General features: G+C 41.0%; 1 protein-coding gene across 4 annotated transcripts in view; it reads right to left on the bottom strand.

The window, feature by feature from the left end:
- NLGN4X (neuroligin 4 X-linked) overlaps positions 1–25,249 on the bottom strand; it is a 230,689-nt gene that overhangs the window by 157,749 nt on the left and 47,691 nt on the right. For all 4 annotated transcript variants that reach the window (XM_048492428.1, XM_048492427.1, XM_048492430.1 and 1 more), the window contains exon 2: positions 12,023–12,858. In XM_048492428.1, the coding sequence (XP_048348385.1) occupies positions 12,023–12,494 (472 nt within the window). In that variant the 5' untranslated portion in view covers positions 12,495–12,858. The remainder of the gene's footprint in view (positions 1–12,022; positions 12,859–25,249) is intronic.

Here is a 25,249-nt window from a genome sequence, read left to right as displayed (position 1 = left end):
GATTGTCCTGCCTTTTTCCCTTCAGGAACTGAAATGCTTTGAAAATTGTAGCATTTGGAATGATAAAAGCACTTACCCTCAGCCCTATCACTGACCCAGAAGGTAAAGGATGCCCTTTGACTTAAACCTTGTCTAGTCAAACACATTTATTAGGCACACTAAATACTGAGGCAGATTTTAAACTTTAACAGAATAAAAGGGATTTTTTAACAGTGAGAAGATGGGTAAGGAAGATAAATAACATGGAGAGAAGGAATGGATGAGACAAATCAGGCAGGAGAAATATATATACGCAAGAGCTTGGCACAGAGGTTCAGTATTTGGGTTTTTTAGCACAGGCTTAATAATATTCAGTTTCAGTTCTCACTTACAGTTCAGTTTACATGTTACGTAGTTGTTTCCTACATGGTACAGTTCCTTAAACTCAAGATGTTCTGGCTAATGGTTTGTTCACACTCAAGATCCTAACAAGCTTGGTACATATATTCAGTACCCTCATTCAACCCTCACAGTTAGAAAATACAAACTAAACAAAAAATACTCTACTCAGGAAACACAAAGCATAATCCAAATACCCCAGACTAATTGATCCCCAGGAATTCTTCTCTCACTTGAAGATATTCCTCACTAATTTATATGTATGGACCTTAAACTTGGCCTTAAACCCCTCCACCAGTTCTTTCAGTATATTAAGGCTTTCACCCAGCTTGTATGCTGATGTTAGTAGAATCAGTCACAGACAAAGCAGGTCAGCGTAGAGCGAGTTACAATAATCCAATCTGGAAGTGACCATTGCATTTTGATTGTTGTCATAATTTTAGGTCCAACAGTGTTGATGGATGGAAATTTTGGAGAAAGGCAACAGCATTAGGCATCTCCATAGCAGAAAAAAATGAAGAAATCTGTCCATTAAGGGACAGAAAAGAGGTAGAAATTGATTTTTATATCCTCTCATGATCGTATTTATTTTATTTTTATTTTATTAATTTATATCCCACTCTTTCCTAACTATTGTCAGGCTCAGGGCAGCTAACAGTTTTGAAAAGTACACTAAAAAGTATAGTAAAGGGGGATTATGAGAAAAAGTACAATAATCCTATACCCACTTTAGTCCTTTACCAACTCCAATAGAGTGTTAACATTTATTTGCAATTATTATCCATTTTAGTATCATTGTCTGACAGGTCTGAATTAGTTCACTGTATATTTTCTTCCATTCTAAACATTACAGTAGATTTTTTTGGGATGCCAAACTGGAACAATTTTTGGAGTGTCTACTTGTTCTGCTTTGCCCTGTTTTGCTCTGATCTTTACCTAACCTATTTTGATATGATCTTTTGGGGCACGTGAGTGGATGGAAGCAGTTTTTTTTCAAAGACCTACCCATACAGGTGTCATTTTCCTAACCTCCATCCCACATAACCATTCTCCCTTCCCTCTCCCACCAGAGGGTTTTTTCAAGATTTTTTATTTTAAAAATTGCTACTGTATTACAGTGTTAAAACAATGTAATGAATGATGCAGAGATTTAAAAGAAACTGAAAGGTCTAATGACTTTCCATAAAAAGGGAATTTCTAAGAAGTAGTATATTGTAGTTCTAGATTGCTAAATGCTAGAGTGTCAAAGAAATGGCTAACATTTTATTTTTAAGCACGAAAAAGCCTTGTAGTGGCTGGAGCGGGGGGTGGGGGTGGAATGCAAGGAAAATGCTGACAAGAACAAAGTGTGTAAAGACCTGCCATGTGGATATTTTGTTGTCAATGCAAGTACCTCAGCATTTCCAGTGGCAATTACAGAGAAATGCAGAATCTTCACCATGTGAATGCAGTCAAGGATATTAAACACTTCCTTTCATGTTCTGGGACCAAATGACTAAGCACTTTTTGTTGGAGGGCAAGTGTACAGAAACACTAAATCCAGAGTCAGATGAGGTGAAAATGCTAAAGCAGATTATATCTAGAGGGGAAAAAAAACCTCTATCATCCTGTGACCTAAAAAAAGACTCAACACTATAAACAGAAAGTCAGACGAGTCTCCAAAGTAAAAGGAATGTAATGACAAGGGAAGTTGAGTCCCTCAAAAAAACAGGGATCCTAATATCAAAAATAGTGGTAGCTAAATCTAACACAGAAATGCAAGTACATAATTTGTTACAGCAAAATGAATTATTTTTTCCCCAGGAAAGGTACTATACATCATGACGTTTTAAAGATAGAACCTAAGCAGATTTTCCTTGAGCTAATATCCTAACCATAAAACACGTGCCTATATGGAATCCTGGGAAAAGGATGCCTTATTTTAAAAGGCAAAACTTAGTAGGTGATTTTTTAAAAAATCTTGAAATGTGACAATATCTGTTCACAATAACAAACAACAAGAAAAGGTAAACATCAGTTCAGAATTTGTGAGCTCAGGGATACTTTCATGCTCACTTTGCCTGCCAGAACCTGGATATTATCTACCAGGATACTATATTTAGCCACCATCAGAAGCACAAACACAGTAACTTCCTCTTCGGATACCCTTTTTCTCCTGATTCTTTTGTCAGGTGCACTTGCTCCTGTGTTGTTTAACTACTTCAGCTACCGAGGGTCTTGAATATGAATAAGTAAGATGAATCCTTCTTCTTTTAGGTGCCTCACCTGCAACCCATTGAAACATGGTTTCTCAAGACATCAGTTGATTCCACACAGCATATCATAACAGTTTGCAGTCATGATAAAGGAACCAGTTTCCCTGCTTTCCCCTTCACATGTGTGCCATGCAGGCAGTGATTTGAAACATGGAAACAATTTGGGTTGCTTTCACACCTTCACTTGGAGATGCTTCTCTTTTTAAAAAAATCCTTGCAATGCATCTGTAGCCATGCAGGCAACAGAAATGAACCCACGCAGCCATGCCGATCATCTCACAATATGATCAGCTGTACCTGCACACTTATGCAGATGCAACTTGAAAAATTAAAAGAAAAAAGGGGACCTCCCTGCAATGGTAGGCGGATTCTCCCTGACTGTAGTCAAGAGTGGTGGAAGGGAGGGAAATGAAGAGCCTCCTGCCTGGCCGTTTACACAGCAGTGACTCCAACCTGGAAATTTTCAAAAGGATTGCTGGTTTAATGATTTTCAAAAAACCCAACTTGGGGGGAAATAAAATGGGGCAGGCTCATTTTGAGGGCAGGATCTGTGCAATCCCCCCCCCACAAAACCAGGTTGTATAGCATACTGCACCCATTATATTTTCCCTGTGCGAAGTCAACCATCACTCCAGTTGAATGTCACCAACTATTTCTTGCAAATATATTGTTGTGCAGCTATTTTGGGATATTGTTTGAAAGAGGGAAGACATAAAGAGATACTAAAAACCAAACTACTTCCTGTTTCTTCAAATTAACCTAATTGGATTCAGGAACAAGTTGAATTGTCATTGAAGGACCATAAATGAAGGCTCTGAGCCAAAAGAGTGATGTCAGAAACCGGAAAAGGATCAGCCTGCAGTGCAAGTACTCTGATATGATCCAAATGCTACCGAAACAGTTACCCATCTTCAATGCACTATCCATCTGTTACTTGGTATACATTACCTGAATCATCTCCTTTCCCCACAATACCTTTTCTCACAGTTGTCTCAATAAATCCTGGCTTTTCAAATGTTACTTGCTAAAAGTGCGAAAGGATTCCTTAAAAACCAGTCAAATACCCAAAAGATATGTAGCAAGCAACTTTTTTTCCAATGCATAGAATATGCCTCAGCTGATCATAAACAGAGCCTTAATTGATTTAAGAAGCAAATTCTAACAGAAAACCTAGACTGAATAGCTCGGAGAAACGCTCAAGCCTCCAACAGATCCACTGATATTGTCAACGATCTCATTGTTGATTGATTGGATAAATAATTCATTGGATCATGTGATCTATAAGTATTCCTATACTACAGCAGTCCCATTTTACCATGGAAAAGTTTATTGTATGGGTATGGGACCCATGTGAACAAAAATCCACAAGGATCATACAAATGCACTGAAGAAAGGGTGAAATTGGTTTTTTTCTCCCATTAGTGCAGCTCTACTAATGGAAGAGTCAGAACAAGAAGAGCTTTTCCATCACAGCTACAATTACACAACCTCATGGCTATTGGTCAATGGTTCCCACCACCATGAGAATCCACTTTTCCAAGTTTACATGGGACTGCTGGTACAAGCAGAAAAGATCCCAACAATTAATGCCATTCATTGGGAGGGGAGGAATAAGACTCAGGTCTTACTCATGGGGGTAGGAGTAAGATTCTGGTCTTAATTAAGAGTACTTAATGAAGAGAAGCAAATTTTAGTACTAACATTCTAATTTAGAACAAACAGCCATATTGGGGAAAAACCCCTAACAGCTGTTGTTAAATGCTTTTGTTACATGCCCAGACTGCTGTTACCTGGATTAGTGTGGAAAGCTTTAGAATGAGGCTGTAGCAGATTTTGCTAATTATATTGCAAACTAAGGTAGCTCAGCACCATCAAGAATGAACTATCAACTCACAGCAAACAAAACATAATAAGAAATTGTTTACGCACTTATGATTCCCTGTATTTTATTCTTTGGGGTAGGGATTTTTTTTAATCATATTTCACTCACAAGATGCTTACAAGAATTTGTTTCCATAACAGCCAGGATAACTGCACTTTAGTGCAATATGACACTGCAAACACAAGATTCTTTCAGACTGAATAAGAAGAGGGAATTTGTCCTGAAGCTGAGGTGTACTGAAATAAAAGCGGCAGCATTAAGAGGACAAATAAATACTTGCTGTAGATAGAACAGTTCCAATCCAAAATTCCATAAAAGCTCCAGTGCATGTATGGGAATATCCTAACAGCATGATTTTCCCTTATCAAAAGAAGCTGTGAGTGGACTGTGAAAATGAACACATGAAGCCCTCGCATATAGTGATGTAAATCCATAAATTTTTACACATATGAAAGTTCTCACATGTTATAAAACTGCAGAAAGATTGCCTAATTGTTATGTGTGTGCAATGCTTGTTGCATTTCAATACTGTGTTTTTTTTAACCTTAAGCCACCTTGAGAGAATTCTGAAGATGTGGTACCAAAATATTCTAAATAAACAAATAGAAAGAGAAGTAGATTGGAAACAGGTTGAGACACGTTTTTATTTTCGCTGATGACCTGAGTTCAGTCCCAATGGAAGTTGGGGCAGGTAACTGGCTCAAGGTTGACTTAGCCTTCCATCTTTCTGAGGTCCATAAAATGAGTACCAGAAGTGTATCGAGGGGAAATGGTGCCCAGAGGCAACACCTCCTCCAGGCGCCCCCCACTGCCTGCATTCAGGGGCAGGATTCGGGGGCAGAGGTTGGGGCTCAGACTGAGCCATGCCCCCACCTCTCTGCAAGCCAGGGGTGGGGCTCATTAGCTTGCAGCTGGGGCCCATGCCATTTTGTCACAAGGGGAGGGGGCACCCAACATCTCCCCATGTGACAGAAAGGCATGCACCCATGGACATGGGTGATCCCATGCCCCTATAGGCCATACACCTCTGATGAGTACCCAGTACTTGCTGAGGGTAAAGTGCAGATTACTTGGGAAGACAATGGTAAACCACGCCACACCTTACTGGGTCAGTATTCATTCGGTGCTTGCACAGGGGACTACCCTTACCTTTAATGTGCAGATGACTTGAGGGTTGTGAAAGAATGGGCCAGTGGCTGTTACAAGATAAGGCTGAGAAAGAATTTAAGTTTCAAGTATTTTTCAGTCTAAAGTAAGAAACTGACTCAGTGTAAGACCAAAATTGAACTTTCAATAGTTTGGATGCTCAAATTGTTGGAATAAGCGACTTCTGCATGCCTGGACACTGGGGGGTGCTATATATCTCACTCTAACTGTGATGTTGCCTCTCTTGTTTGCCCTCCTTGTCTGGGCCAGGAGACCGCCCACTAACTTCCTTTCTTCCCCATGCTAGCTTCACTTCTGCTCTAGCCTTTGAACCGAGTGCATGGTCAATGGCAGCCTGCTCAGTGGGCCTTTCCCACTGCAGCATTCTCTCACCTCCACACACATGATGGCGCGTTAGTTGTGCCCACTTGTCATAGGGAAAGTAATCTCTTTAGACTAGGGTTCTTTCTATTTACCTTTTTTCTTGGAACAAAGTTGTGAACTGAAGATGATTGAATAAATGTAAGTTTCACCTTTTAATTTTTTTTCTCTGGAGAAGTTTCTATGGACTGCATTCACACACACTACTGGGCATATCCATGACTCTAAACGAAATCTAACATGGTAGCAGAGATTGATGGTTATTTTTGGAGCCCAGATGCTTTAAAGTTGTTTTAAAGTTGGAGCAAATTTTTTTTCCTTGCATGGCTTAGCAGCCATTGCCTTGGTTCTTGTGTTTTTTTTCTTGCTCACCTGGCTCTAACAGGCCAGCGAGTAACAAAAGGTTGCATAGCCTGAAAGCTTGCTTCCTCTTTCTTGTGTGTGTGACTAATTGAGATTGCAGAGAAAGCCTTTTGCATTAAAAATGGCTCAGCGCAAGGCAATTCTTGAGAAGCTTACAAGCCTGAATTTTAACTCATGGCTCTACAGGATTCAATCCCAAGTAAAGGAAGAGGGCATAGGTTTTGTTTTAACTACACCAAAACCAAACAGTGGAAATGAAGAGACCAGATGGCAAAGAGCAGATGAAAAGGCCATGAATGTAATTGTTAGTACTCTCACAAACTCACAACTAGTGTATGTTAAAGGACAAGATTCTGCCAAAGACATGCTAGAAGAATTAAAAAGGGTCTTTGGAGAGCAAGACAGAAATAGCAAAGTGAGTTTATTCAAACAACTATTTTCAATCAAATTACAAGAAAATGGAGATGCTGATTGCCATATAGAGAAATTGCTGGATCTGATTGATAAGTTAGCAACCACTGGCACAGTTCTGGAGGAAGAACTGAAAATTGGACTGCTTTTAAGCTCATTGCCTGAGAAATATTCAGCTTTTGTGTCTACTGTAAATGGCAAAGACTGCACATTTGAGGAAATTCTAGGACTAACTAGGTCTGAATTTCGCAAGCAGCAAGAGTATCTCTCTGAGAGCAAAGGGAAGAATGGCTCAAGTTACATTGCCCAAGAAGCCAGAGGCAAGGGGGCGGGAACTAAATCATTTGGATACAGAAAATCCAATCCCACAGGGGAAAGGAAGAGCCCACCCATCTGTTTCAAGTGTAATAAACCTGGTCACCTCCAGAGGGAGTGTCGACGCAATAAGAATGCTGGGACTGGCAGCAAGCCATCTCACACTGCTTATTCACACAGACAAAGGGATTTTACTCCTAAAAATCCGTTCAACTTTTGCACAACCCACATGATACAAACTAATGAAAAATATAAGCCTTGGATTATTGATAGCGGTGCTTCTAGGCACATGGCTTCAGATGTTGCTTTGTTCAATGAATTAGACAGAGATGCTGGATGCAATGTGTATTTAGCCAATGGAAAACAGATTCCAGTGAATGGAAAGGGCAAAGTTACTTTACATTGCCAACTGAATGGTAATGGAACTGAGATTGTGGCTGAAAATGTCCTGTACATTGCAGACCTTGCGGCTAATCTGATCAGCGTCCCCACACTATCAGAAAAAGGATTTGCTGTTCACTTTGAGAATAATGTGTGCACTATCTCACGCGATGGTGAGCTATATTCCACAGGTACCCTAAGAAATGGAGTCTTTGAACTGGACTGTGAGGAACCACAAGCCTGCACAGCCAAGGTAACTTCTACCCAGCAGTCTTTGGAGCTCTGGCATAGGAGGTTTGCCCACCGTGATAAAGAGGCCATCCTGAAGCTGAAAAGCAAGGACTTGGTAACAGGTATTTCTATAAAAGACTGTCCCAATGATAACCAATTGTGTGATTGTTGTTTAAGAGGAAAGGGAACTAGGCCTTCATTCCCAAAGCAAAGCCAAAGATGCTCTAAGCAGCCTCTTGACTTAATTCACTCTGATCTATGTGGACCAATCAAACCAGCATCAACTGGTAATAACACCTATCTGTTGTCTTTTATTGATGACTACTCAAGATACACTGTGTGTTATTTGCTAAAAGAAAAGTCTCAGACTGAACAGAAATTAAGAGACTATGTTGCTATGGTATCTAATAAGTTTAATAGGAAACCCAAGTGTTTTCAAACGGACATGGGAGGTGAATACAATTCCATATCTATAAACAATTTCTTGAGGGAACATGGGATCCAACACAGACTTACTGTCGCCCATTCGCCAGAACAAAATGGAATTTCTGAAAGAAGAAATCGTTATATAATGGACATGATTCAGTGCATGCTCATTGATTCAGGCCTTCCCCGCAAGCACTGGGGAGAGGCAGCAATGACTGCAGTTTACCTACAAAATAGATTGCCAACCAAAGCCACAGAAGCAACTCCATATGAGTTATGGCATGGCAGGAAACCAAATGTAGAACACATCAGAGTCTTTGGATGTAAAGCCTTTGCTCACATACCAAAAGAAAAGAGATCCAAGCTAGACCCTACTACGCAAGCAGGTATATTTTTGGGCTATTCTCCAGAAAGTAAAAGATACAGGATTTTTGATCCAGAAACTAACCAAATTACTATAAGCAGAGTTGTGCAGTTTGATGAGCGACCCAGAGATGGCAAGCCTGCGCAGCCGATGGATGACCAATTCAGAGGGAGATGAAAAGGTAAGCGACCAGCTGATCCTACATCGTAGAGTCCTGGGATGACATCACCGTGCAGATGCCAGCAAATGCTCAACCTGATGAAGGGGCAGCGATTGGAAATCCCAGACCTGACAGGGTGAGGCAAGGAGGAGTCACTGAGACTACTGTGGGAGAGGCAGACCGACCTTTGGCCCTCAGGAGCTCGCCAGCTGACCTAACAAGGGAGTTCAATACGAGCACCTACCTACCTACCGCCAAAGAGGCGTAAAATGCTGCATGAACCAGCTTCGTAGGCTGGAGTTACAGCGTATGTCTGAACCAGAAACAAAGAAGTGGAAAGAGGCAGCACAAGGAAAGAAATGGCTGCACTACATAAAAACCAAACATGGACTCTCTCCACAGAACTACCTAAGGGTAAAGATCGGTTGTAAAATGGGTTTTTAAAGCTAAACTAAAGATGCAGAAGGTCAGATTGAGAGATATAAGGCCAGACTTGTTGCTAAAGAGTTCTCTCAGATCTATGGAATGAAGATTATGATCAAGACTTTTGCACCTGTTGTAAAATATTCTACAATTAGAGATAGCTCTTAAGCATTGCTGCATCTAGAAAACATGAAAACTGAGCATTTGGGCGTTAAAACCGCGTTTTTGCATGGCCCGAAATTGAACAGGAAGGCTTTATATGAAGCAACCACCAGGGTTCATAGATGAAAAGAATAAACCATTTAGTCTGTAAGCTTCAGAAAGGACTTTATGGATTAGCGAAACAAAGCAGCTAAAAGCTTGGTCAGATAAACTAGCCAAGATGCTACTAAGTCAAGACTTCAAACAAGGCAATGCAGACCCCTGTCTTTATAGCAGGCACAGAAATGGGAGATGGATATTTATCCTGACCTTATGTTGATGACTTGATTATTTGCCATGAAAATGAAACCGACTGTGCTGTAGAGATTATAATCCCAACTCAACAAAGGAAGTAGAAGTCAAGCACCTAGAGATGCCGAAAACTTCTACTTGGGGATCCAAATCGAGGCGTGGAACCAGATGGAAGCTATCTTCTTAGCCAGAAGCAGAAAATATTGGAACTGCTACCAGAGTCACGAACCTGGAAGGTGTCAATCCAATACCACCTACCCCAATGAGTTCTGATTTCTGAGGAACCAAAGTACTACCTGATGACTTGCTACCTGGCAAGCAATGATTACCACAGGACTGCAATAGGCAGAAGCTTTTGTACTTAACAATGACAATAGACCTGACTTGCTGCTACAGCCGTGAAGTATATATTGTCCAAGAAGGGTTAGCACACCCACCTACAAAGAGACTGGACTGCTGTTAAGCGAGGTAGTGTAGAGATGCCCAAAGAGGTACTTTTAGACTTTAAACTGAAACTTCCAGCAACTAAAAGATCCCACACTATTGGGATATGCTGATACAGGTGGGCTGGAGAAAGAACAGATCCTACATAAGATCTACCAGTGGCTATGTGTTTTTTTCTATGGAGGAAGTGCTGTAAGTTGGGAGAGCCGTAAACAAGAAGTGTTGTTGCTCACTCATCTACTGGTCAAGAATTGAGTATCGGTTTCACCAGGGCATGTAAGGAGAATTACAATGGCTTTTAATGTTGTTAGAAGATTTTTGTAGTATTGATGAACCTTTACCTGTACAAATGCTAGAAGATAACCAAGGAGTTGTATAGCTCTTTCTCTTTCAGAAAAGAATAGTACACGCATTACTAAACACATTGGAAGATTAAGGATCAATATGTAAGACTCTTACAGGCAGAAGGAACTGTGAAACTTCACTACTGTCCTACTGATATGATGACGGCAGACATCTTGACCAAACCACTGCCAAAGAGACAAGTTCCAAAGCCACAGTAGCGTGACAAACTGAACGTTGTATACCTGGAAAGCATGCAGTGTCGAGGAGGGAGTGTTGGAATAAAAAAGCAGCTTCTGCATGCCTGGACGCTGGGGGGGGGTGCTATATATCTCCACTCTAACTTTGTGATGTTGCCTCTCTTGTTTGCCCTTCTTGTCTGGGCCAGGAGACCGCCCACTAACTTCCTTTCTTCCCCATGCTAGCTTCACTTCTGCTCTAGCCTTTGAACCGAGTGCATGGTCAGTAGCGGCCTGCTCAGTGGGCCTTTCCCACTGCAGCATTCTCTCACCTCCACACACGTGATGGCGCGTTAGTTGTGCCCACTTGTCATAGGGAAAGTAATCTCTTTAGACTAGGGTTCTTTCTATTTACCTTTTTCTTGGAACAAAGTTGTGAACTGAAGATGATTGAATAAATGTAAGTTTTACCTTTTACATTTATGTCTCTGGAGAAGTTTCTATGGACTGCATTCACACACACTACTGGGCATATCCATGACTCTAAATGAAATCTAACACAAATAACATAAGTATCAAATGACATATAAGTGTCACTGTTCGGCCCTTTGTTATTTAAAATAAACTGTTTTTTTCTATCTTACCTAGACTTAGGTCATGCATCTGTGAGCAAACTGTACAATTTTCCACTATAAGCAAACTGAAATCATCTGTGCTGAGCTGATTACTAATATTGCTACCTGGTAAAATTCTTCATCACTCTGCGGACTAGAACCAATACATTATTTGTCCAATAAGAAATTATTGTCAAGTAAGAAATTAGCCTCTTGTGGGGAGTATATTATAGAAACAGGCTATTTAAAATTACTGACTCTGAAAGAGGATGTTAGTAGAACAAATATCAAAGTGTTCTGTAGGATAACTGTTGTCAATGAACATTTGTTCTGGAAACAATTGATGTTACTGTGCAATATTGATAAGTCATTTTAAAATAGTTAGGCTGAAGGATGATGTACAGCATTATTAAAATGGTGACTATTTCAAATATCATGAAATCTTTTTTTGCTGCAGACATGGACAATAAACATTGTTTAATTTCCTAAAGTAACTGAAACTGCAGCTAGTTCCACAAAATTAATAATATTTCAAAATTCTTGTACTAAATCAAATAGGCTAGAAATATTTGTCTTTTAGGGGTTATACAGTACAGCAATATTAGAAATGTCACAATATACCAGTTTATCTAAAGTCCTTTCTTTTGTTTGTAGGATTTTCCCCTGAAAATAATCTTTGCAATAGTGATTAATATAAATAAGACAACTCCCTGAAAGCAGAATTGTACTCCTATTACATAGCAGCATTCAGATGAATGTGGTACTATTTATACAACATCTGCATCTAACAAGACTAAAAGAAAAATCTGACATAAAATTATCTATGGAAGGTCATCTATTCTGATTGAGGATTGTGACAAAATAATGTACTTACCATCTTCAGTTGGCACATAGATGTTCAGATACAGGCAGTCTTCATTTTGATCTTGAACATATGTCACTACAGTATCCAAGTTAGCAGTAAACCAAACAGGCAGCATATCATTGAGCAGGGACCTCTCATCCAAGTACTGTGGGCAAACAGGAGCAAATTGTGTAGCATTCCGCACTCCGGTCCAGGACGAGGGAGGTTCTGGGGGCTGGAATCTTCTCTCTCCAGTTGGAGGAGAAGCATAAGGGACTCCCAAGTATTGCTCCACAGGGCCAAGAATTTCATTGGGCAGGGGTGTTCTTACACCACGTATTTTGCCATAATTCGTGGTTACAACTGGGTATTGTGCTTGTCCATCAATAAGTGTAAACCGTATTGCTAGAGCAGTTATCCAGAGGAGGAAATTAGAATTCAACATGACACAAACTGGAGTAAAGATCAAAGGCAGCCATAAGAGTCCCATTGGCCTTGACATGATTTACATCAACATTAGCAGGCTTCTGGCTTCTGCACCCAGACAGAAAATCAGTGTAGCCAAGACAAGACAAAAAAAACACAGAAGAGAAATAGCTGACCAAGCAAAATAGATAAAAAAGTAATATTGCTCAGGCAGAGAAAATGTCAGAGTGTGAGATGTGTCTCAGTAGCCTGACCATGGAAAGATCCCAGTGATACAAAATGCAGAAGAGTTCTTGCTACTAAAGCCCATCCCTTGACTCTGTTCCTGGTTTAATACTGGGGACACTGTCCAAGAACCAGAATTGGCGAGATCCTTGGAATTCACTCTGCTACAGTGGCATGGTGATGTCCTTCAGTTAATTCCGGCATGATGGATCAACCTGTGTGCAGAAAAAAAAATCCAAATTACCTTTATTTGCTACTGACAATATTTAAAACTATGTTTTCATTGCATTTTTAAAATTGTTTCATACTTTCATCCAATTCTATTTGATTAGCATTGCACTGCAAGAAATCTATACCACACTTGGGCCCCTTCCGCACACGCAAAATAATGTGTTTTCAAACCACTTTCACAACTGTTTGCAAGTGGTTTTTGCCATTCCGCACAGCTTCAAAGAGCACTGAAAGCAGTTTGAAAGTGCATTATTCTGCATGTGCGGAATGAGCCTAAAATTCTAATCTAAAGTACTGGGTTTGGTTCTCTTTCACATGAAGCCTGCTGGGTGACTTTAGGCCAGTCATCATTCTTTCAGAACTCTCTCCGTCCCACCTACCTCACAAGGTGTCTGTTGTGGGGAGATGAAGAGATTGTGATTGTAAACCACTTTGAGATGCCTTTGGGTCATGAAAAGTGGGGTATTAAAAATATTTTCTTTTAAGGATTTAGGAATTCCCCAATGCCTGGGAGCCTAGTGAAACATGCTTCACTAACAGACCATTACACTGAAGTGGGTCTCTCCAGTGGGTGTTGCATATTGCAAGTAGACACTAATGAACTGTAACATTGTATGTTTAATTTCCTATCAGTCACACTAACTGCAGGATTAACTCATGCGTGTATATGAAAAAAAATTATGGTAAACTGAAGGAAGATTTTAGAGCAATTGAAAAGAAGAATGGCTACAGTTGGGTGTGCTACTGCTTTCTCTATTTACATTGCTGCTTCCAAAGACCTTTATCCCCTAGGAAACAAGTTAGTTTATACATTATTAGCACAAACTGAGCCAGCAAATTTTATGAATAAAGATTTCAATCCATTTTAAACTTAGTCTTATCTCAATACTCCTCTCTTCTCCAGCTAAAACAAGTCTGAACATTCAGGAGTGTTTGGGATAGCCAACAGTAATTCGTGATTCTTCCAGGAACTGGATGTTTCTATTTCATGTTTTTAAATGTTAATACCCTACACCTCCTCCTCCCTGTAAGGTAAACTGATCTCAAAATACTGTGTATAGAATTGTGTCATGTCAAATGATCCATGCTATGATGAATCAGTGTTGCCCCATGGAAAATAAAAAGGCATTGTGTGGAAACATTTTCAGTTAAAGAAATGGGCATTTTTCCCCCAAACCTGAAGAAATGCTATTGGCTGCCTCAGACCCCTTCTGCACAGGCCAATAAACATGGGTTAAGAATGGTAAAAAAAAACCATTTTGGAGGGGAAACTTAACACAGATCCTGCCCCTAAAGTGAGTCTGCCCCATGTTATTTACCCCAAACTGTTTTTTTTGAAAATCACACTATCTGTGAGACTTTTTAAAAATCCCAGGTTGCAGTCGCTTGAGAGTGAACAGCCGGGCAGGAGGCACTTTATTCGGCTGTGCTTTCCTTTAAAAAAAAATATTCCAGCTTACATCTGCCTAGCCATGCAAGCACAAAGGTATCAGGAGACATCAGCATGGCTGTGGGGGTTCATTTGTGCATGCCTGTGTAGCCATGCATCAGTGGGAGGTAAATAAAAAAAATAGATGTGCCTCTGTGTTTCCAATTGCTGCCTGCACAGATGCATGCGAACACAAAAACAGGAAAGCGGGTTACTTCTTCCCAACTGCAACCCGCTATACATTTGTTGTGCAGAAAGGGCCTCAGACTCAGTTCAAGTTCCAATCCTGGGTTAAAATGCATTTGAGCTGACTGCATTCAAACACAGAAATATCTCCCAGGATAAAACACAATGGTTCATTCCTCACAACACAAAAAAGACATCTTTTTAAAATAAGTGGGACGTGTTAAAAATAGTTGACTGCCTCTTTTTACTCTGCACACCAAAAGTAAGACGTCCGGGGATGTCTTGAAAAGAGACAGCTTCTGGGTGTTTTCCAGACGGCAAAGGTATCAGAGATTGTTTCCTGCCCTATTCAGATGTGTTTACACAGAACACAGTGAAGGAGACTCACATTCACACATTCTTTGATCTCTGAGCATACAACAAAGTTAAGCACCTGAGAACTAACTTCCTGATCATGTAAAAGAGCCTACATGCATAAGACACATTCAGAATCTTTTACTTAATGAATAGAATGAATAGAAATCCACACATGAAGCCAGCATATGAGATTCCACTCCCCTCTGACAGTATGCCGAATATACTATAAACATTTCATTATAAAACTTGTTGTCTTTATGTTGCATATTAACCACATTTGGACTCTGCCACTATTCATTTAATGAAATATGACAAGAGTCCAATGGTGGCATATTTGGACTCTGTCACCATTTGCTGAAGGTAACCCAGAACATTTGTTCTGCAGGATCCAATCCTGGGTGCCTTTTCAGCCCCAAAAGTACATAGTTGTACTCAGCTGGTCCGGAAATATAGTTTCCTTTTTTAAAAAAATCAGAGCTATCTTTATAACTACAAAGACACAAATATGAGAATCTTAGCCACTTGAAAGATCTGTCTACCTCCCATTGAAAAGCACTGGGTTGACCTGCTCTCAGCAGACTGACAGCTTTTCTGTGCAGTAAGAAACTTTTATGTGACCCTGCCCACTGCAATGGTTGCACAACCTTTTCTTGCTAGATCTGTGACATGTAAAAGTTTTTTTAAATCATTTTGATGTCCACAGATTTGCTGTTAGCAACGAGAGTGGGAGTATGTGTGTATGTGTGGTCAGAGTGGAGAAATTGTCCCTTGGCACCTTGGTGAGAGTTTAGCATCCAACACCATAAAATAATAAAGCTGCAATTTTCCACTTTACTGTGATGTGAAATTTGTAGCGTGAGGAAAACAAAATATTTCACAAGAGGAGTGGGCCTCAGAATCTGACCCACCCCTTGCTGACCTAGGCACTGCAGTGATGTCAGGTTTTATGACACTAAAAACCTTTAATAGAAGGCTGCTACTGCAGTTGCTACTGCAGCAAAATTTCACTGTGGAACACACAGCTGTATTAATGTTCCTTTCCAGATGTTTCCCTCTTATCAAACAGAATACTGAAAAGAACAAAAAATAACTACCATTTGGAAGGGATAGACTAAATGTCCAATATAAAATGAGTGTGTTAAACAAATCTGTATACAATCTGGCTTTATTCTGAAGAGGGAGATGCAGGATTTAAAGAGACAGGGCACTAGTTCAGTTATGCTTTGCTTACTATAAAATTTCTCCATCTGAGATCATCCCTAATTGGTCAGGTTTTTTCACTTCTGTGTGGATTACTGGCCCATTTTGTCTAACATACAAGTCTCTACTGTGCTGCCTTTCTCTGAGGCACTGCAAAGAATTAAGGTTTCCTCAAGCTAAACTAACAGAATACAAACATTGGTTTCATTTAATCCAGACTTGAGAGTTTTTAATATATTGACACTCTTTCAATACAGTACAAAGTGCCAAGCTAATAGTCCAATTAAATGTGTTTATACAGAACACAGTGATGGAGGGTCACATCCACATACTCTTTGTTCTCTGAACATACAACAGATTTCTGAGCATACAACAGAAAGTTAAACTAATTTCCTGATCATGTTAAAGAGTCTACATGCAAAAGACTGTTCAGAATCTTTCACTTAATGAATAGAAATCCACACATGAAGCCAGAATATGAGATTCCTCTCCCCTCCATCAGTATGCAGAGTATACACTATAAAAGTTTCACTATAAATGTTGTCTTTATGCTACATATTAACCATATCTGGTGCCATCCAAAATTCTTTGGGATTATGATGCAGAATAGGGCTTGCCAGCTTGAGCTAGGAAACCACTAGGAGACTTTAGGGGTCAGAACAGTTGTGCTGACATCAGAGTGACTTGCCACATCATTTATGACATGAAATTGGAAGTGACATCACCATATTGTCTAACATTCTAAGATTTGCCCAGCTCTTTTAGTCAAATCCTTGAGCACTGGCAGGACATGATGATGTTGCTTCCAATTTTGTGCTAGGTTTGTTGTGCCAATGCCAGCCAGCCCTCCACCCCACAAGTATTTTCCTCACTGACCACAGAACCAGTAGTGGAAAACTGAAGTTAATTCTGCGAGGTCTCCTGCTGTCAGAGTTGGTTTGAAATTGAGCCCAAGATCTATGATCTCCACAGGCAAATCAGGAAAGGCTTGAACTGGGAAAGGTTTATGAAAATGAAATTTTGCAAACTAGCTATGCTACGATTACAGTGTTCTTGGACTTTAGTCAACTGTTAGCCAGCTAACACTATTAATTTCCTCTGTCTCTATATATTTTCTGTGTCTATCAGTTTGCTCTGTCTGGGTAACAACAGCAAGCTAAATGCAGTTTTCCCACTAAGGCTTCTGTGAGATTCTTATTCAAATAGCACAGAGAGAAAAAAGATAAAGGCATTGTGTTTTCAGTGATAGTATATTCACTTCTTTATCCCTCTTTAGTCTAGACTAGATGGGAAACTGAAAATGATCAATTACAGTTTAAAAAAGTAGTACTGCAAAACATAGATGGCATAATAATATTGGTTCATTTCCTATTGTACATTTTATTATGAAACAGAGAATACACTAGACATGCCATTTAATTAGAAGCGCAGAGACTTAAAAACTGGTGCCATTCCCTTACCGGAAAAGAAAACCAGATAAAAAGGGAAGACAGAATTTTATTATTCATGTCTAGTCCCTGGTAAGAAAACATGCTGTCTCGGTGCTTTTCTGTAATAACAGAGCTAAACCTGTTAAAATGATTTGCTTGACAGCCCTTATCATCCAGCCAGACACATAAAATTTAGAAATGTCATCTAGTGCTTAATTACATTTCTGCACATCAATGAGTTTTCAGAATTTTAACACAATTCAGCATCTTTGTTCCAAAGAGGGAGGAGTTAGAAAACCAAAGCAATATTTGGAAAGGATACACACGTACATTTTTTCTATTTGCTTGAAGTTTTTAACTTGTGCTGTTCAAATTAATGCTTTCTACATCTAGGGTTGTACATAGAACTTTAAGGAAAAATCAGATTTTTCCATGTTGAATCACTTTGAATCCCACAACTGAAACTTCTAATCTCACCACAAAACAGATTGAAATTCCAGAAGTATCCACTTATATTGCTGCCATATCTGGAGAGCCAGTATGCTGCAATTGTTAACAGCAAATGGACTCTAATATGGAGAGCTGGGATTGATTTCCCACTCCTCCACATGAGCAGTGGATTCTCATCTGTGAACAAGATTTGTTTCCTCACTCCTACATTCCTGTTCGGTAACCTTGGCTAGTCACTGTTTGTTGACAACTCTCTCAGCCCCACCTACCTCACAAGGTATCTGTTGTGGGGAGATGAAGGGAAAGGAGTTTGTTAGCCACCTTGAGTCTCCTTACAGGAAAGAAAAGTGGGACTGCTTACATTCTTCTTGTTGTTTGTGCCTCACCTAGAGCCACATTTGCTCAGATATACTGTTGCAATTCAGAATGGGAACAAACACAGGATGTAGAAGTACAGAAGCAATGGCAGATGAAGCAAGTAGTTATCTTGGCAATACCTAAAAGGGAGTATCAGAAGCAAGACTCTTTTAGCACCCAGACTTCATAATCTCTGAACCCCAAAGTCTATGAATAGTTAGACACCACCACCCCGACATGCTAGTATATCACTTATAACTATTACTACCTATTTATTTAAGAATGTAAGCAGTGAGTTAGAGCTCGTTATGTGTTTCTTTTTGTGCTTCTTCCATAATGCACTTTCAATCCACTTTCAATTCACTTTGAAGCTGAGTGGAATAGCAAAATCCACTTGCAAACAATTGTGAAAGTGGATGAAAAGTGCATTATTCTGCATGTGCCGAAGGGGCCGCAGGCTTGGATCCAGCAAAGTACAAGTGAAAACGTAAGCAGCACAGTTCCATTTGTACAGAATCGTGTATTCACCCTACATATCATAGTGCCCAGAAATTGGTTGAGTGTGATCTTGTGTAAGCAGAAATGCAAGTGGGGAAACAATAAATTTGTCTTAGTGCAAACACATACCATAGTCTTTTTTCCTTGGATTTCTGTTTGTGAAAGTGTTCCAACATGAGCAGAAATTTTGTGCTGGATCCAACCCACAATAAGTGTTCACAACTGGGAATTGTTTGGTTTTTTTTAAAGGATGCATGATTAAAGAAGTCAGTGTGTATACACTTATATATGCATGCATAAATTCTATATGTATGTTCTAAATAATTTCTTTAGGTTGGGGGCCAAACTTGCTATTTCATCCCTCTTCTGTAACCATTAATGTGAGCAGCAGTGGCGTAGTGGCTAAGAGCAGTGGCTATGAGCAGGTGCACTCTGATCTGGAGGAACCGGGTTTGATTCCCAGCTCTGCCATTTGAGTTGTGGAGGCTTATCTGGGGAATTCAGATTAGCCTGTACACTCCCACACATGCCAGCTGGGCAACCTTGGGCTAGTCACAGCTTTTTGGAGTTCTCTCAACCCCACCCACCTCACAGGGTATTTGTTGTGAGGGGGGAAGGGCAAGGAGATTGTAAACCCATTTGAGTCTCCTACAGGAAAGAAAGGGGGGATATAAATCCAAACTCTTCTTCTTCTTCTTAATCCTAAACTGAAGAATGTAGAAGACTTTACTATAGATATGACATTAATAACTGTATTCATGCATTCTAGTCCAGTGGTTTGCTGTGGGCCTCAGGCTCACTGGTGCTCCTTTCATTTCAATAGAGTAGAAAAGTTTAAAAGTTTAAGACAATGTTACACTGTTTAAAAGTTTAAGACCATCTTACACTGATCTGTGATGACTGTAGTCTTTTCCACATACAGAACTGCCTGCTCAATTTCACCTACACGGAACAACTTTATGTATACATAAGTGAAAATGTGACACAGTGATATAAAAAAACCCTTGGATTATTTTTATTGTGGACCTGACCCAGAGGTCAGCACAGAAGTGAAAACTACTGGTAAAAATATATTTTGCCATTTTGCCCTGGGCACCATTCCCTCCCCCAACACCACTGGCCAGGGCCCTGCAAAATTTAGAACAATTTCACAGGGTCTATAAGATAGCGATGTTCTGCTTCACCCATGGGCAAGTACAATAATGGTTTTCCACTGTGCAGACCTTCTTTTCTACCTTCCCACTCCTTTTTCTCTCCTCCAACATAACTGATGAAGATATCAGGTACAGGGTACTGAGGTTCACTGATGTACCCTCAATTTTAATGTAACCAAGATGCAGGTTTTTGCATTGAAATTGTATGTCAATTTTATAGGTTTAATCATGTTGTGAATTCTTTGTAAGTTGCCTGAGTCCGCTTGGGCAAGGACAGCCTAGAAGAAGAAAAAACAAGCAAACAAACAAATAAGGTGTAGGGTTTACCGTCTTAATAGCTTAGGGCTTGTTGTCTTCCTAGTTTATTAAAAGAAAGGGAGGTTGGTAAGCATCTGAAAAAATAACACATAACTGGTGGGCTGCATTCATCCTGTGGATCACAGTTCCTGCCTACCTTCAGTTAAGATAATTTAAGCAAGAAAGCATGGGTCAATTAAAAATGACCTAGCACAGTTAATCTATATTATTTAGTGTTTTTATTTCTGACTTTTGACCAAGATCCTTTATAATCTAAGATAGGTCTTGTAATGTATTGTATTGATTGTGAGGTACTGTATTGTTTTTAGAGTCTGCAGCTGTTGCACTGGAATTGGTAATCAGTAGGTGTGTTATATTGAGCACAGCTGCAGAGTGATTTTAGGCTATGTGTGAGTAGCAGCTTTGAAATAAAGCACCATGTTTTGTTCCTCCGACTCCTGATTCTTTGAGACATAACATATTGGCGACGAGGATAAACTTATGACGAGTCTAGCAAGTTTTTGTGAAGCAAGGACTGTGAGTAAATTATGGCTTTTCAAGGGCAGCTGGAACAGTTTAATTTGGAGTTTCCTTTGAAGTGGCAGGGAGTTATGAGGCCCGATTGGAATTCTTATCTTCTGGGCAAATGGCATAACAGATCCAGCAAGGAAAAGAGCCGTGTTTTGAGCCTCTGTGGGTGAAGGGGTGTTTGACCTGCATGCCTCAGCATTGATAAGCGTAAAGAGACTTATCAGCAACACCGCTTGTAGAGATACTGACTGCATTAAGGAACCATTTCATTCCCCAACCGGTCCAGAAATAAGCTAGACGCGAGTGTTTTTTTATAAAGCGTGATCAGGAGGAGGACTGAAAGCATTGCAGATTATGTTGCAGTCTTACTACGGTTGGCACAACAATGTAATTTCTCCAATTTGGAAGAAATGTTAAGGGATCGTCTGGTCTGTGTGGCCTGAGAGAGGCATGCAAAAGTTGCTGCTGCTGGCAAAGACAGACTTGACTTTTTTTCAAACGGCATACCAAGAAGCCTTGAATTTTTTGAACTTACTGCAGCCTCTACTCAAGGTCGCGACAAACCAGGAGCCCACAGAGATTACAAACAGCTAGCGGAGAGTGGGACTGTAGACCCGGGGAAGGGAGAAACTCAGAGACTCCAGCATGGTGCAGTGAAGGTGGGAAGATCACCACAACAGGGGAGGATGTTAACAGAGAAATGTGTGAGTTGTGGTGGGCCCCATGAGAAAGGTGTAAATTTAAAGAGGCGCAATGTTTTCTGTTATTGCTTGTAAGCGTTAAGGGGCATATTGGGAGAGTGTGCAGAGAAAAAAAAAGGCGTCAAGGGACCAAGAAGACATGTTCCCGACTCATCTGCTACACACTCTGTGGATGCACCTTGCTGTCCCCATGTAGCTGGCTTGACTGGCCAACCCCCACATGAGCAGTGTGATGGTGTTTTGCAGCTGACCGATTAAGCCACGTCAGCGTGAAAGTTGTGGGGTGACTGTACGAAGATCCAGGATGTCCCTTGTGTGATGGAGTGGATTCTGGGTCAGCATTCTCCATTGTTTCATGGGACACTTATAAAACATTTTGCCCACAGGATGATTTGGACATTAAATCTTGTGACTTACCGCTTACAGATTATCAAGGACATAGAGTACCTGTGGTTGGCATGTGTAATGTCCATGTGAAATATCATATGTTTGATGGATGTTTGAAATTGTTAATAGTGGAAGGAAGGCGGGGGCCGAGCCTATTGGGGGTTGGACTGGTTTGGGAGGTTAGAATTGTAATTACTGGAATTCATGAGGTTAGCAAGTTGATTTGTAAGGAGGTGCTGAGTGGGAGAATTTAAGAGTGTGTGTTTGCTGAGGGACTGGGGGGGCAGTATAAGGGTCCACCTATATCATTGCATCTTGATCCTTTGAAGTACCCCCTATACGTCTAAAATCACGGCGTATTCCATTTGCTAGCTCTAAAGTGGATGCAGAACTAGATCGGTTATTGGAACAGGGAATATTGGAGCCAGTGGTAAATGCAAAATGGGAAACTCCAATTGTGACCCCCCTGAAGGCCAATAAGGGGATGTCGCGCATTTATTGCTGATTATAAGTGCACAATTAACAAGGCATTGCAGAAACATCCGTGCCAGTGCCGGATTGTCAGTCAGTTGTTAGCAACATTGGCGGAAAGGTTTTTGCAAAATTAGATCTAGCGCAGGCATGCCAGCAGCTGGAAGTGGATGATGCCACTGCAGAAGCCCAGGCGATAGTGACTCACGGGGGGGCATTCGGAGTAAGAGTGGCTGCAATTTGGAGTGAGCGTAGCTCCTGGGATATTCCAGAGCTTGATGGAAGAAATATTAAGAAACTTGCGGGGAGTCATACCATATTTTGATGTCTTGATGGTAAGATTGCAACTGAGGAGGAACTGATGACAGTGCGGAAAATTACTGCAGTGCTTCTCAGATGTAGGAGTTCTTGCGCGTTAAAGCGAAAAAATAATATGTTTAGAGTAAGCATAAGTAGAGTTTTTAGGATACATGGTAGATGCAAGGGGAATCCACCCGACATCAGCAAAGGTGAAGACCATCCAGGATGCCCTAGCACCACAGTCAAAAGCAAGAGTTACAAGGCATTTTTGGGATTGCTAAATTTTTACCATTCATTCTTAAAGCATAAGGCCACAATGGTGAACCACTGCACCGTTTATTAGATAAGCGGGCAGTGTGGCAGTGGACAAGTAAACATGAGAAGGAATTCCGAGATGTCAAGCGATTGTTGTCATCAGAAAGTCTTATTGGTTCATTTTGATGAGAGGAAGCCATTAATTTTGACGTGCGATGCCTCCCCGTATGGAGTTCGAGCAGTGTTGAGCCATCAATTTGGAGGATATCGCGGGAAGCTCCAATTCGCGCATTATTATTCCTGGGGCGTTGTCTAGCGAATGCAGCGAACTTAAATTGATAAGGAGGCATTAGCAATAGTGGCTAAGGGTTAAGAAGTTTCATGATTACGTGTAAACCATTTTATGGTTATTTACAGACCATAAAGCGGCTGTTGGGATTATTTTCCTCAAGAAGGCATGGAACACCACAGATATTGTCCCCTAGAATGCTGCGGTGGGCAATGTTCCTGAATACATATGATTATGTCTTGCAGCACCAGTCGGGGAAAAAAATTGGTCATGTAGATGCGTTGATGGTCGTTTGCCAGTACAAAGGGAGGAGGAAGATCATTCCCCACTTTTGGAGGAGGTTTTGATGTTGGAATGCGTTATCAGAGGTACTCCAGTCCTGGCGGCAGAAATAGCAGAAAGGTCAGCTAAGGACCCAGTGCTTGCCCGAGTCTTGAATTGGGCATGGAAGGGTTCAGCCATTAGGTAAGTTAGAGGAAAATTTCAGACCATTTGGAATGAGGCAGCCACGAGATATCTGTCCACAAGGGGTGCCTGTGGGGAAATAGAGTAGTGATCCCAGCAGCTTTAAGGATTAGAGGTGCTGGAGGCCTTACATGTAGAGCACCCCGGAATAGTGAGAATGAAGAGCATTGTATGCGGTATGTGTGGTAAAGATGGATAGTGAAATAGAAGAATGGGTGGCCAGGTGCAGGGGAGTGTCAGATAGCAGCGACCTGCTGCCTCGAACTATCAATAGGAGTCCACAAAAAGACCGTGGTCAAGGGTACATATTGATTTTGCAGGGCCTTTCCAAGGCCAGGTGTTTCTCATCGTAGTGGACTCATATTCCAAATGGCTAGAAGTAGTGCCAGTAATGTCAATGACATCACAAACAGTTATTAGGGCACTGCATAAGTTATTTGCAACCCATGGCCTCCCGGATACGGTGGTATCGGATAATGGGACAGCGTTTGTATCCAAGGAGTTTAGAGTATTCCTGGCCAATGGTGTTATTCACCAGGTTACCTCGGCCCCTTTTAATCCGGCTACGAATGGGCAGGCAGAAAGGATGGTGCGTACAACGAAGGATGCATTGCGGCGAATAGTAGAGGGGGATTGGCACCGTCGGTTGGCAAATTTTTTGTTAACACAGCACATAACACCGTGCACAGCCACCGGGAGGAGTCCTGCGGAGTTGCTAATGAATCGGAAACTTACAACGTTGCTGGACCGAATGCATCCCGATTCAGTTGATGATCGTCCATGGAAAGAAGATCAGGTGTTGAAAGCACCTCGGACATTTGATAGGGATGATACGGTGTATGTCCGAAATTATGGAGCAGGTCCATGTTGGGTCCCAGCAGTTGTGAGGCAGCCAACAGGGCCCTTGTCTTATAGGGTGGAAACTGAAGAGGGGCGGGTGATCCGCAGACATGTTGACCAAGTAAGGAAGAGAGTGCCAGGTCCAACAGTAGATCAGGAACCCCAGGTCCTCGAATCTAGGGCGTTAAGGGGGCAGATGGAGCTGCAGGATGAGGAAGCAGTAAATAGTCCAATTGTCCCAGAGGAACCTGGGGCGTTAAGGGCACAGATGGAGATGCAGGATAAGGAAACAGCAAAGGGTCCAATTGTTTTGCAGAACCAGGAACAAACACAGACTCAGGAGCCAGAGCGGGAGCTGAGACGATCTCAGCGAAAGAGAATCCCACCAGATTATTACAGGAGTTAGGGGGAAGGGGTGTAATGTATTGTATTGATTGTGAGGTACTGTATTGTTTTAAGAGTCTGCAGCTGTTGCACTGGAATTGGTAATCAGTAGGTGTGTTATATTGAGCACAGCTGCAGAGTGATTTTAGGCTATGTGTGAGTAGCAGCTTTGAAATAAAGCACCATGTTTTGTTCCTCCGACTCCTGATTCTTTGAGACATAACAGGTCTGTAACTTTATTTTCCTGGCTTGCCTTGTAACAAGATGCTGCTGAGTATAATATTTATTTACACCACTGCTCAGTGTCACTAAATCCAATCGTCCACAGCAGTTGTGTAAAACCAGACAGTAAGTAAAAATAACATGTCAGTAAGACAAAATGATTGTCGTAGGT

This window comes from Sphaerodactylus townsendi, linkage group LG04 (assembly GCF_021028975.2).
Source record: "Sphaerodactylus townsendi isolate TG3544 linkage group LG04, MPM_Stown_v2.3, whole genome shotgun sequence".
Taxonomy (NCBI): Eukaryota; Metazoa; Chordata; class Lepidosauria; order Squamata; family Sphaerodactylidae; genus Sphaerodactylus; species Sphaerodactylus townsendi.
This window is presented reverse-complemented; position numbering and strand designations above follow the sequence as displayed.